The 12347-nt window shown below is 38.5% G+C and overlaps 1 protein-coding gene across 3 annotated transcripts in view; it reads right to left on the bottom strand.

Annotated features, from left to right (window-relative positions):
• JMJD1C (jumonji domain containing 1C) overlaps positions 1–12347 on the bottom strand; it is a 109406-nt gene that overhangs the window by 20013 nt on the left and 77046 nt on the right. For all 3 annotated transcript variants that reach the window (XM_087702665.1, XM_087702666.1, XM_087702667.1), the window contains 5 exons: positions 9975–12139; positions 8856–9057; positions 6269–6483; positions 4591–4743; positions 4331–4420 (listed from right to left, as the gene is read on the bottom strand). In XM_087702665.1, the coding sequence (XP_087558791.1) occupies positions 4331–4420; positions 4591–4743; positions 6269–6483; positions 8856–9057; positions 9975–12139 (2825 nt within the window). The remainder of the gene's footprint in view (positions 1–4330; positions 4421–4590; positions 4744–6268; positions 6484–8855; positions 9058–9974; positions 12140–12347) is intronic.

The following is a 12347-nucleotide window of genomic DNA, read 5'->3' as shown; positions in this document are numbered from 1 at the left end:
ACTGCTATTTAAATGAATGACAATATACTCAATATTGAAAGCCGTTCAATGCGCTTCCAAAACTATGCAGCATGAACACAACATCTCTTCTAGGCTGCCTATATGTGCAGATGGATATGAATAGTCATTTTGATTTGCTAACTAAAGATGTGGCTGCTTTAATACTTTAAGGATGAGTGCTTCTAATTCATTTTATAGTAATAATCTCCATTAGGTCTGATTTACAGAAGAATAATTCCTCTAGTTCCTCTAATAGAATAGGTAAAGGATAAAGGTAAAGGTTCCCCCTCGCACATATGTGCTAGTCATTCCTGACTCTAGGGGGCAGTGCTCATTTCCGTTTCAAAGCCGAAGAGTCAGCACTGTCCAAAGACATCTCCGTGGTCATGTGGCCAACATGATAGCTGTTTTGCACCTGTTTTTCGCAGTACTCTTTTCAAATTTGGATACTGTCCCCTTTGTAAACAAATTACATAGACAGGTTACCTATCTAGAATCTCTAATCTGTGCTCTCCAAGCAGAAATTAGGTGTCCAATTTGGCCATTCCACTCTATGGAGATGTCACACTATTAGCCCCCTTTACTGCGAAGATCCTGCAGGAGAAGAGCAGTCTGGACAAGCGTGGGAGCGCAAAATGAGAGCTGTGAACCATAAACACAAAGCTTTTGCTGTGACCCAGCATAACAGATATAGCGCCCTTGCTGACCTTAATGGGGACACTAAAGAGACAGGTCAAGGTAGTTCTGATAATGATCGTGGTCCAAAATGAAGAACTTTCTTCGGAAAGGCGAAATGGGGAACCAGGTATCACACATCAGTCGCACAATAAGAGCAAGGTATGCAAGAAGAGAAGTCATCTTCTGGTTGGTGATTCAATCATAAGGGATGTAAATTTAGGAAAGGATATAAAGGTTTTGAAAGAGGTCAGGTCTCTGCCAGGTGCTATTGCCAGCAGAAACAAGAGGCGTGTTCTTAAGATAGTCAAGAATGCAAGTAAGGACTGTGACGTTGATGCTATTATATATCTTGGCACAAATGATCTGTCCCAAAAAGATGTACGGTGTGTGAAGAATGATTTCCAGAGCTTGGGCTATGAACTTAGTAGTATAGGTTGTAGGCTTATCTTTTCAGAAGTTTTACCAGTATATAAGAAACAAAAAAGGAAGGGCCAGCATGTAGCAGAGTTTAATGTGGCTAAAGGAGTGGTGTAAAAGGGAAGGCTTTGGTTTTATTAGTCACGATGCCTGCAGCTGGTCCAATGAAAAACTGTACAAAAGAGATGATTTGCACCCATCCACGAAAGGGACTCAGTTACTTGCCATTAAATTCACAGATTTTTTGGATAAACATTTAAACTGAACTAAGGACAGAGAATTAATTGATACAGAGCATTTTTGTCCCCAGCAATCTAAAATTCATAGCGTTATTAGTGCATGTAACATAAATGTTTGTGCAGGTAAAATTATCACTCCTGCTGTCAAGCAAAACCAAGCATTTAATAGTGAGTGCCAGACCATGTGCATGAATCATACAAGTGGCAAGAAAATAGGGGCAGTCAGGTGTAACACAGGTTATGTAGACAGTAAACACAAGGTCAATCAAAATGGACTCAAATGTCTATACATCTATGCACAGAGTATGAGGAATAAACAGGGTGAATTAGAAATTCAAGTAAATGAGGACAGATATGATATTGTTGCCATTACAGAAACTTGATGGGATGAAACCCACAAATGGAACTTACAGCTAGAAGGATTTAAATTATTTAAAAGAAATAGACCAAATAAAAGAGAAAGTGGAGTTGCACTATATATAAGAAATAACTACATCTCTACAGAAATAGAGCACAACAATGATGAGAACTATCCTGAATGCATTTGTGTCAATATTAAAGGTTGGAGGGGGAAATGACATTGCCACAACAGTTATGGGGGATTTTAACTACCCTGAAATCAACTGGGAAACAAACTCTGCACCAAGTGGAAGATCCAACAGGTTCCTAATGAACCTAGCAGACAATTTTGTTTCCCAAAAAGTAGAGAAGGGAACAAGGGGACCAGCCATATTGGACTTAATTCTCACTAACAGAGGGGAAATGATAGATGGTGTTGAAGCCACAGGAACCCTGGGGGCAAGTGACCATGCAATATTGGAATTTAACATTAAGCAAACACAAGTAGTAGAACAAAGTCAAATTAGAGTCTTGGACTTTAAGAGAGCTAATTTCAATAAACTTAGAGAGAGCTTGGGAAGAATTCCATGGATGAGAATCCTCAAGGGGAAAAAAACTCAAGAAACTTGGGAAATTTTGAAAAATGAGATTACAAAAGCCCAGTCTAGCACAATACCAACGAAGAAGAAAAATAACAGCTCCCAAAAGAAACCAGCATGGCTGCATAAAGAACTCTCTGACAAATTGAAAGACAAAAAAGATAAGTATAAAAAGTGGAAAGAGGGGGACATAACTAAGGCAGAATATCAGCAAATAATCCGAGCCTGTAAATATGAATTGAGGAAAGCTAAGGCTCACAATGAAGAAAGGCTTGCCACAAAAGTAAAAAAATAACAAAAAAAGCTTCTTCCAACATGTTATAAACAAGCAAAAAGTTAAGGAAACAATTGGTCCATTGCTGGGAGAAAGTGGCAAGAAGGTGACAAGCAACAGGGAGAAAGCAGAACTATTTTAGTGGACCAGAGGAATGCCGTCGATATAGTTTACTTGGACTTCAGTAAGGCATTTGATAAGGTAGACCATAACCTACTACTATATAAAGTAGAAGAATGTGGGTTGGACAGCATCACTACCAGATGGATTCATAACTGGCTGACCAACCGCACTCAACGTGTAGTCCCCAATGGAACTGCATCTACATGGAGGGAAGTATGCAGTGGAGTACCCCAAGGCTCTATTTTAGTCTCTGTACTCTTCAACATCTTCATCAATGATTTGGATGAGGGAATAAATGGGGAACTCATCAAATTTGCAGATGACACCAAGCTGGCAGGAATAGCCAACACTCCAGAAGATAGGCTTAAGATACAGAAGGATCTTGACAAATTTGAACAATGGGCACTAAAAAAATGAAATTCAATGGTGAAAAGAGTAAGATTCTACATTTAGGCAAGAAAAACAAAATGCACAGGTACAGTATAGGTGATACCTTGCTCAATAGTAGTAACTGTGAGAGGGATCTTGGAGTCCTAGTGGACAACCATTTAAATATGAACCAGCAGTGTGCAGCAGTTACCAAAAAAGCCAACACAGTTCTAGGCTACATAAACAGAGGGATATAATCAAGATCATGTGAAGTGTTAATACTACGTTATAATGCCTTGGTAAGGCCACACTTGGAGTACTGCATTTAGTTTTGGTTGCCACGATGTAGAAAAGATGTGGAGACTCTAGAAAGAGTGCAGAGAAGAGCAACAAAGATGATTAGGAGACTGGAGAGTAAAACATAGGAATAATGGTTGCAGGAACTGGGTATGGTCTAGTTTCATGAAAAGAAGGACTAGGGGAGACATGATAACAGTGTTCCAATATCTCAGGGGTTGCCACAAAGAAGAGGGAGTCAAACTATTCTCCAAGGCACCTGAGGGTAGAACAAGAAGCAATGGGTGGAAACTAATTAAGGAGAGAAGCAACTTAGAACTGAGGAGAAATTACCTGAGAGTTAGAACAATTAATCAGTAGAACAGCTTGCCTCCAGAAGTTGTGAATGCCCCAACAGTATAAGTCTTTAAGAAGATGATGGATAGCCATTTGTCTGAAATGGTATAGGGTTTCCTGCCTAGGCAGGGGGTTGGACTAGAAGACCTCCAAGGTCTCTTCCAACTCTGCTATTGTATTGTATGACTAAATACTGAAGGTGCACAGAACACTGTTACCTTCCCACCAAAGCTGATTTTTCTACTTGGATTTTTACACTGCTAGGTTGGCAGAAGCTGGGACAAGTAAGGGGAGCTCACTCCGTTATGTGGTGCTGGGATTCGAACAGCCGACCTTTCTGATCAACAAGCTCAGCATCTTAGCCAGAGTCGCCGTGTCCTTTACTCTAATAGAATAGTTGCTCTAATAAAAGTATTTCAGGGATCAGTAAAAAGCATTTATTTGATTCCTAGTTCACACATACTGTGAATTGGCTTCCAGATTAAAGGAGAGCTTACTAGAGTTAAGAGTTGTCCTGTTATTTATAAATTTGTATTTATAAATACAAATACAATTTATAAATTCTGAACGATACATAAACTAAAAAAACAATTCAGTAACTCTTCTATATTGAGTTTTATCAACATAAGGAAACAAAGCGCATTCCCTTGTGATCTTACCTGATCCAGGAATAATTTGAGTTGGCATTAAATGTTTATGATCATGTGGTTGTCCTTTCACACATTTCATCCAGGCGTATAGTTCTTTATCTGTGAAAAATTAAAAAAAATATATCCTGAAGTAAACAAAATTGGCTTACCAGGAGAAAAGTAGAATGACACAAATGGGAGTTCTAGTATGCGTGTGCATAGAGGTGAATGAAAAAGTGAAATAAGCAATTCTGAAATGTTGAAATATATCTTTACAAAAGTGCACTGACCTCTAGAACTCTTCCTTTCCTTAGCCTTATAGCAATCTAGACACACCACAAATCCACATTTTTGGCAGACCCAGTGGATATTAAACAGGGTGGCCTCACAGGCATCACACATTTCGCGGACTCCCCTAACTGCTCTCTTCCAAGCAATTTTGGCTGAAATACAGAGAAAACACCATACCAAGTACTGAAGTTTCAAAACAAACAACTGTACACCAAAACAAGAAACGAAAATGCAGCCAAGAAAACCAATCATTCTTTCCTTTTAAGCAATTTTTAAAAAGTCTCTGGCAAGTGTAATCAATGTTTGAATTGTCCTAGCATATAATTGTTATCTAAGACATCCTCATTTGAAACTCTGTCTACAACATTGCAGGGTATCAAAGTTTATTTCTAGATTTTACAGTATCTTTTTTTTTTCAGAACAAAATGAGTATTTATGAAAACAAAGTAAAGTATTGTTTAAAAAAATGGGGAAATAGACCCTGTCAAGGAGAAGTTGTGGGCTTTTGGTCATTTGGTTTCGCAATGGCAAAAATATGATTATTCCTTCTTACGGAACAAGTGGGTTTTAAATGAAAGAAGATATAAAGCTGTGTTTATTTTAGGGGAAATCTTTTTCACCCATGAAAACTCAGTAGATGAAGCAGATCGGTTCACACAAAATATTTCCTATATAGTTTATGGTAATTTCTATAATTATTCTGAATAAAATAAAACTATTCTCTTGCAAAACAGGTTCTAATCAAAAGGTAAATATTTAAATGAAGACTTTGGCTCACTAACTTTATATATCTAAAATGTCAAAAAAAAAATGTAAGGAAGGTATTAAAATGTTTTATGCATGTTTTATTACATTCTTGATCACGTTATTTTTTTTATTTTAAAAAATTAAGATTATTGTACCAAACACAGGATTGCTGCAGTATTGCTCTTCTGTAGTATCAGGTAATATTAATTTTGTCTTCCTGCTCAAGGTTTTAGGCTGCTATGGCTTAATAATGACTTTATACATATAATTTAAGAGACCTCTGGTGGCACATTGGTTAGAATGCAGTATTGCATGTTAATTCTGTTGACTGCTAGCAGTTCGATTCTCACTGGCTCAAGATTGCCTCAGCCTTCCATCCTTCTGAGGTTGGTAAAATGAGGACTCAGATTGTTGCTGACTTTGTAAGCCACTTAGAGAGGGCTGTAAAGCACTGTGAAGTGGTATATGTCTAAGTACTACTGTAATTTCTATAAACCCATTTTTAAAAAAATGCATCCCTCCCTCCATCTACTCATCCGTCATATTTGCGAGTATTCCAATGTATTTTGTTTTTTGTAATTCAATTCCCTTCAGATATATATGCTTAAGAGGAAAACTCAACTCTCCATAACAGATTTTTAAAACAATTAGCTATTCTATTGGTGTGAAATAAAACCATACATCTTCACAAATTCATCACATAATATTAATAACATTTTTGTACCAATAAAACTTTTTAATATGAGAATATGGATTAATTAAATTGCACAAACATGTATTGCAAGATTTGACTCAGTATTTACATACATCTACACATTGCACTCACCAGTACACTAAAGAGGAAGACATAAAATCTGGAGTAGTGAAACCAAGCAGATTAAGATATGAAAAGAGCTATCCCATTGCATAATAAAAACTGAATAACCTTACCATCCTTTTTGACCCAGGACATAGCTGTTTTCTCAGATGTCACTAGCTGACAAAATTTGTCACCTATATGTTCTAAGATGTATTTGCAAGTTTCTAAGTCCATTTCATCATCTTCATAACTTTCATGTGTCCATAAATTCATAGCTTCATCATCATATTGATCGGGAGAAGAAAAACCATCAATTCGAACCACTCCATTTTTGCTAAAGGAAAGCCTAAGAAACAAAATGAAGTTATTCAGAAACACTTTAATTTTATTAAGATACTAGATATACTGTGATAGAGATAATTCCTTGCAAGATTCCTCAATGCTTTCAACAATGGCAGAGCTTTAAATTCAGGGAGATATTCAAAGATGGATCTGTCTCGAAATTTTAACTACATAGCACAGTCAAACATCAGGGGTTGTCCACATTGATCAGAAGAAATGCTTTATGGTGTTTTCTATTATGTCATAAAATGTTTTATGGTAATTTTTATGTCATAAAATGTTTCATAAAATTTGCTTAATTTAAAATTCCATGGGAGTCATAGGTCCCAGATTTTGCACCCATTCTGCAAGTTAGCCGATTTGAGGTACATCTTGGTTCAAAAATGGTTGTCCAATGATTGACCATTAAGGATTATGGGAATGAGGGTTTTAGTAGTATATATATTAATGGGTGTCCGTTCTAATCATCCAATATTCTATGTAATGCAAAAGACAATATAAGAATATGAGGTTATATTACGTGCTTTATTAAAACAAATAAAGGATTTGCTAATAGAAACTTAAGGGGAAGAAGTTGAATAATCTGCACTTTTTCAGCATTTAAATTTAACAACTTAATTCTCAAAAAGTTGAAATTATTGAAAAGCTTGGCTTGGCTATAGAAATATTTTTTTCTATATTAATATGAAATAGTTTCCCAAATCCTTGGCATACAAATCTGTCATTTTGCTTTATTTTATTTTATTTTATCAAGCATGAATTAGATAACAGATATAAGTATAGACATGATTACGTATACATGAAATGAATACAAATACAAGGGAATATTAGTACAGGGACGGTAGGCACGCTGGTGCGTTTATGCACGCCCCTTAAAGACCTCTTAGGAATGGGGCGAGGTTGACAGTAGACAGTCTAAGGTTAAAGTTTTGGGGGTTTGGGGAAGAAACCAGTGTCAGGTAGAGCATTCCAGGCATTGACCATTCAGTTGCTGAAGTCGTATTTTCTGCAATCAAGTTTGAAGCAGTTTGCCATAAGTTTGTATCTATTGTGTGCTTGTGTGTTTTTGTGGTTGAAGCTGTCAAGTATTCATTGTAGCAGATAAATTTATGTGCTATGCTTAGATCGGATTGAAGGCAGAGAAGTTCTAAGTTGTCTAAGCCCAATATTTCAAATCTAGTGACATAGGGTATTCTGTTGCCAGCAGAGGAGTGGAAAACTCTTCTTGTGAAATATCTCTGGACTTGTTTGATTGTATTAATGTCTGATATGCAGTGTGGGTTCCAGACTGTCTTTAAGACAGCTAGTCTAGCAAAAGTTTTGTATGCCCTAGTTTGCAGTTCAATATACTGGAGAAGAAGCTTCGCAAGATTAGGTTAATGACTATTACAAATAATGACAACCAGTCCAAAGACAGGTTAGACAAGCAGTAGGGTATATTGGTTAAAGTACTGGAGTAAGAGTAGGGAAAACCAGGTTTTAGTTTCTCCTTTAGGCAAGGAAGGCAGTCAGACTAGGACCAGTCACTCCTTCTCATCCCAAACTAGTGTGTGGCTTTGAGAACTCTGAGAAAATGGAACCTCTTGATGCAACAATGCATTCACAGCTTTGCCATACAATCTGAAGTGACTACGGTACACAGTGAGACCACATCTGTGTGACAAACACAGCAACATCTGTGCAGAAAAGGGGCAACAAATTGGTGAGGTGCTTGGAAGCTGACTCTTAAGAAAGCCTAAAAGAATTAGCTGTCCTTAGCTTAAAGAAGGTCAAGCAATCTTTCAATACTTGAGGGCTGATACAGGGAACAGGGTGTGGATTTTGTCTCTAAATCATCCAAGGGTAAAACAGAAGGTAAAAAACCAGGGGCTAGAAGTTTGAAGGTTTAAATTCAAGAGGAGGAATTTCCTGATCATGAGAACTATTAAAGTTTTAACATTAAAGTAATATTTCCAAACCTAAAAAAACCTCTCCTACAAAAAATAAATCAAAAGTTAATATCCTGTTCAACTCCATGAACGATTTAGCTTCTTTTTCTTTTTTCTCCGTCCACTTTATTTTGGGAGGGGGTGGTACATTGTCTTTTAAACCAGGGATCTCCAGCAATGGGGAAATTCAATTTTTTTAACTACCAGTTCTGTGGGCGTGGCAAGGGAAGGATATGGCAAAATCTTCATTCCCACCCAACTCCAGGGGAAGGATACTGCAAAATCTCCATTCTCACCCCACTCCAGGGGAAGAGTTAGGGTTAGGGACAAGCAACAATTCAAAATGGACGATTCTTAATTTTAAACAACTTTTTAGACTGTGAATTTTCTTATAAGGATATAAGCTATAGCTCCTAGGAAAATGTGGCCATTTGGAAATACAACTTACCGGCGAAAGTAATAGAATCTACAGAATACTGGTGAATGAGTCGATTCTTCACTTTTCTTGCTTCTGATCAGTCTACATTCTCTGCATTTTTGCAAATTGGGTCCTATTTCATAGCAAGAATCATCTTGCAAAAAGGATTCTCCAGTTTGTTTCAGCTTCTTTACTTTACGCCAGTCCTTTAATACTGAACGAGGGATGCCAGCTGCAGGAAAAAAGTATTTTTTTAAACGTTACTGTAGCCAATACCCAAGCAGGTCACGAATGGCAAGTAAACCTGATTCCATCAAAACCTAACTTAGCAAAACAATTTTTAGTTTTCTATTTTTCTTGGCTTGCTCCATAATTTATGAATCAGTTAAAAATAATTCAGCTCATTATGTTAAATAGTAAAAGCTAAATAACTGCAAATATATATTTCCCATAATTCTGTCTCTGTATCGCATGCAGCAAAAATTACAGGTAGCCCTTGGGTTATGATCATTGTTTCAGTGACTGTTCAAAGTTATGACAACATTGACTTAGGAGGATTAAGATGGGTGCTTGGAGTTAATAGTTGCCATGATTACAATTTCTAATGTTTCTTGCTGGCTTAAGACGAGCAGTGATAGTGGGGAAGCCTGCAGGAAACTAGATGCTGAGATCACATGAGATTCTCACTTAACAATGGCAACTGGGATTGCTGGAATTGCTGTTTCTAAATTATGCAGTTATGGGATAATTTGTAGCCCATTCTTTCTTGTGGGAGCCAAGAACGTCCCAACCAGGTATTTGGAGAGTGTGGTCAAAGGCAGCTGAAGGAGGACTATGACCTGATTGGACCATGTGATTTGTGACCTAGGGGCAGGAACATTGGGTTTGGATTTGGGTGTGGAAAAACTTGGGTCCTTCAGAGTCAGGTTTTCACCAGCTGTGCTAATATGGCATTCCTAATTAATTCTTACGTTGAGGAAACTCCAGGCTTCAAAGTTTTGATTTCGTTGGGTCTGTTACTTGGAACCTTGACATTCTGTTGGTATTGTATTATTTTCTAGATTCAGAATTTGGGATGTGTTTGTTTGAAAGGATGGAAGACATCACCCTGGACCATTTCCCCCAAATTGTACGAAAGTAGGTACTTACTGTTATTGTTGCCACTCTGTAACTTCAATTTGTTTTTTTCTTTGGCACCCCTGCTGAGAACTCCATTGGGTTTTACATCTTCCTCCAGGTCTCCTTTTTTCTTTTGCAAATCATTCTGTTTCTTCTTGTACGTGGGCTTCGGCTGCCGTTTTGTCCTCTGCTCGGACTTGCTCTCACTCTCATCAGAATCTCCACTTTCAGAGCCAGATTCATATGTTCTTTTTGTTTTTCTCCTTGCAGGTTTCTCCTCTTTCACAAGCTTTTCCCCGGCCAATTTGTTGTCAACGTTGTTTTGCAGATCGTTGGATGTAGAAGCAATTAAGTTAACAGTACAGGGCTTAATAATTTCTGAGACAGAGTTTTCTGAGCTCTCCTTTTTATTGGTGATTTTGTCTTCTTCCGAATGCCTCGTGAGCCAAGCTTTTTTCAATTTGGTGTGATAGTTTGCTTGACTCGTCTGGGAAATTTGCCCACCACTTGGAGCATTTCCTTTGCTGATTGTACTTGAATTGACAGCACTATCCACAGAAACGGAGGCAGGATATATTAGGTTTTTCACAGTATGCAATTCAGTATCATTGGTACTGTTAATTTTAAACTGAGCTGCAGCCAACGCTGCCTTGTGCTTTTTCAAGTGAACGAAGTCTGATGGGCCAGAGAATCCAGTGCTCACCTGAAGGCTACTTTCTGTTTTGCTGCAAGCCACTGCAACAGGAGCTGTCGAGCTGACACTACATTCCTCTGTGTGTGCCACATCTTTATTTATGGGCTTAGAGGCAGCACTGTCTAGTGGCGTACAGGGTAACCCTGCCTTTGGCAGACAATCTGTCGCTTGTGAACTGCCTGTACCTGGTATATCAGAAGTAGCCGCAGACGTGACGACATCCGTTATGGTACTGCATAACACAGTTGTGGTTTGTACGACCGAACTGGGAACACTGCCCTGGGAAGCAGCTGCAAAATTCTTTTCATAGCAGGCATGGATCACATCTGAATTTATTTTGGACACAACTGCTCTCCCACTCTCTTTGGCTTCCACTGATTTAAGGCAAACTGTTTGATTGATTCCTTTTAATCTTTCAGTAACTTGCACTTTGGGAGCTGACTGCACGACTGACACCGTATCATACTTTGAACTTGAAGATGGGCGTACAATGACAGAAGCTGTGGCAGAAGATGATTTCCCGGGAGTTCTTTCTAGGTGCCACTCTATTTTTTCATTATTTGGACAACTGTTATTTTTCCATAGAGCTGAAAGTTTCTGATCTGTGACGCTCTTGTAACTATTCTGTGTTTCTTTTGGCTCGGGTACTAAAGTTGGTGGCTTCTGTAACTCATGGACTTTGTTACCTGTATTAACTGGCTGCACCGGAGTTAAGGTTGGAGGAGAAAGACTACTGTAACTCCCTTCTTTTCTCTCCAGGTTGGGATGGACAGGTGGGTGAAACACAGGTGCTCTGTGTAACGCAGGCATTGTTCGGAGTGAGCCAGAGGATGAAATTGTTAACTGAGTAGGGCTTCCGCTGTTACTTCTGAAAGAATTTACTGAATGGGACGTCATTTGCTGTGAAAGCTGATCTGTTGCCTTGCCCACTGAGCTTTCTGTTTCTGGCTGGTGCTTAATCAAAGGCGGAGGTTTTGAAAGGGATGACGTGAAAGAAGCGAGTGACTGAGTAGCAGCAGCTGTTGTTGATGGACAAGTATTCTGTTTATCAGCACACGTGCCTGCAATTTCCTTCGGCAAGTACGTTCGTGGAGGTTCGTTCACCACACTATTAGACAAGGTGGTGAAGTAATTGCTCTGAGGCAAGCTTTGTGGGACTGAATGCTTCATTTTATAGAGCTCTGAATCTTTCTCAGGTTTTCCTCCGTGACGTTTGGGACTAGAGGATGATAAAGGCATTATTCTGGAGTAAGACTCCTTTTCATTTTCATGGGCCTTCATTTTAGCCGTGAAAGGGGCAACCTCAATGCTTTCCTGCAGTATTCGTCTGTGTTCTTCTTTATACTTGCTCAGTCTCTCCCCTGCCTCTTGAAATGATCTTTGCAGAGGATCCACAAATTGTCTTTGCAAGTGGCCTTCTTTTGCAGCCTGTGATCTGTTCTGTTCTAGATCCGGTTTTGCTGAATGTAGAGATTCAAAAATTCCCTTCCTCTCCAATTCACTGTATAGAACAAAGTAAATAAATAAACACACTGCATTATTTTAGTTTCAGATTAACAAACGGCAGCAAATGATATAGTACTACCTGTTTCCCTGAAAATAAGACAGGATCTTATTTTCTTTTGACTCCCGAAATAAGCGCTTGGCCTTATTTTTGGAGGGGTTTTATTATTTTGGAGGCGAAGGGGCAGTGAGCATGGTCACCTCAT

Source organism: Thamnophis sirtalis, unplaced genomic scaffold (genome assembly GCF_051295495.1).
Source record: "Thamnophis sirtalis isolate CommonGarterSnake01/CBP01778 unplaced genomic scaffold, rThaSir2_p1.2 scaffold_15, whole genome shotgun sequence".
NCBI lineage: Eukaryota > Metazoa > Chordata > Lepidosauria > Squamata > Natricidae > Thamnophis > Thamnophis sirtalis.
Note: the sequence above shows the minus strand (reverse complement) of the source record. Positions and strands in the feature narration are given on the sequence as shown.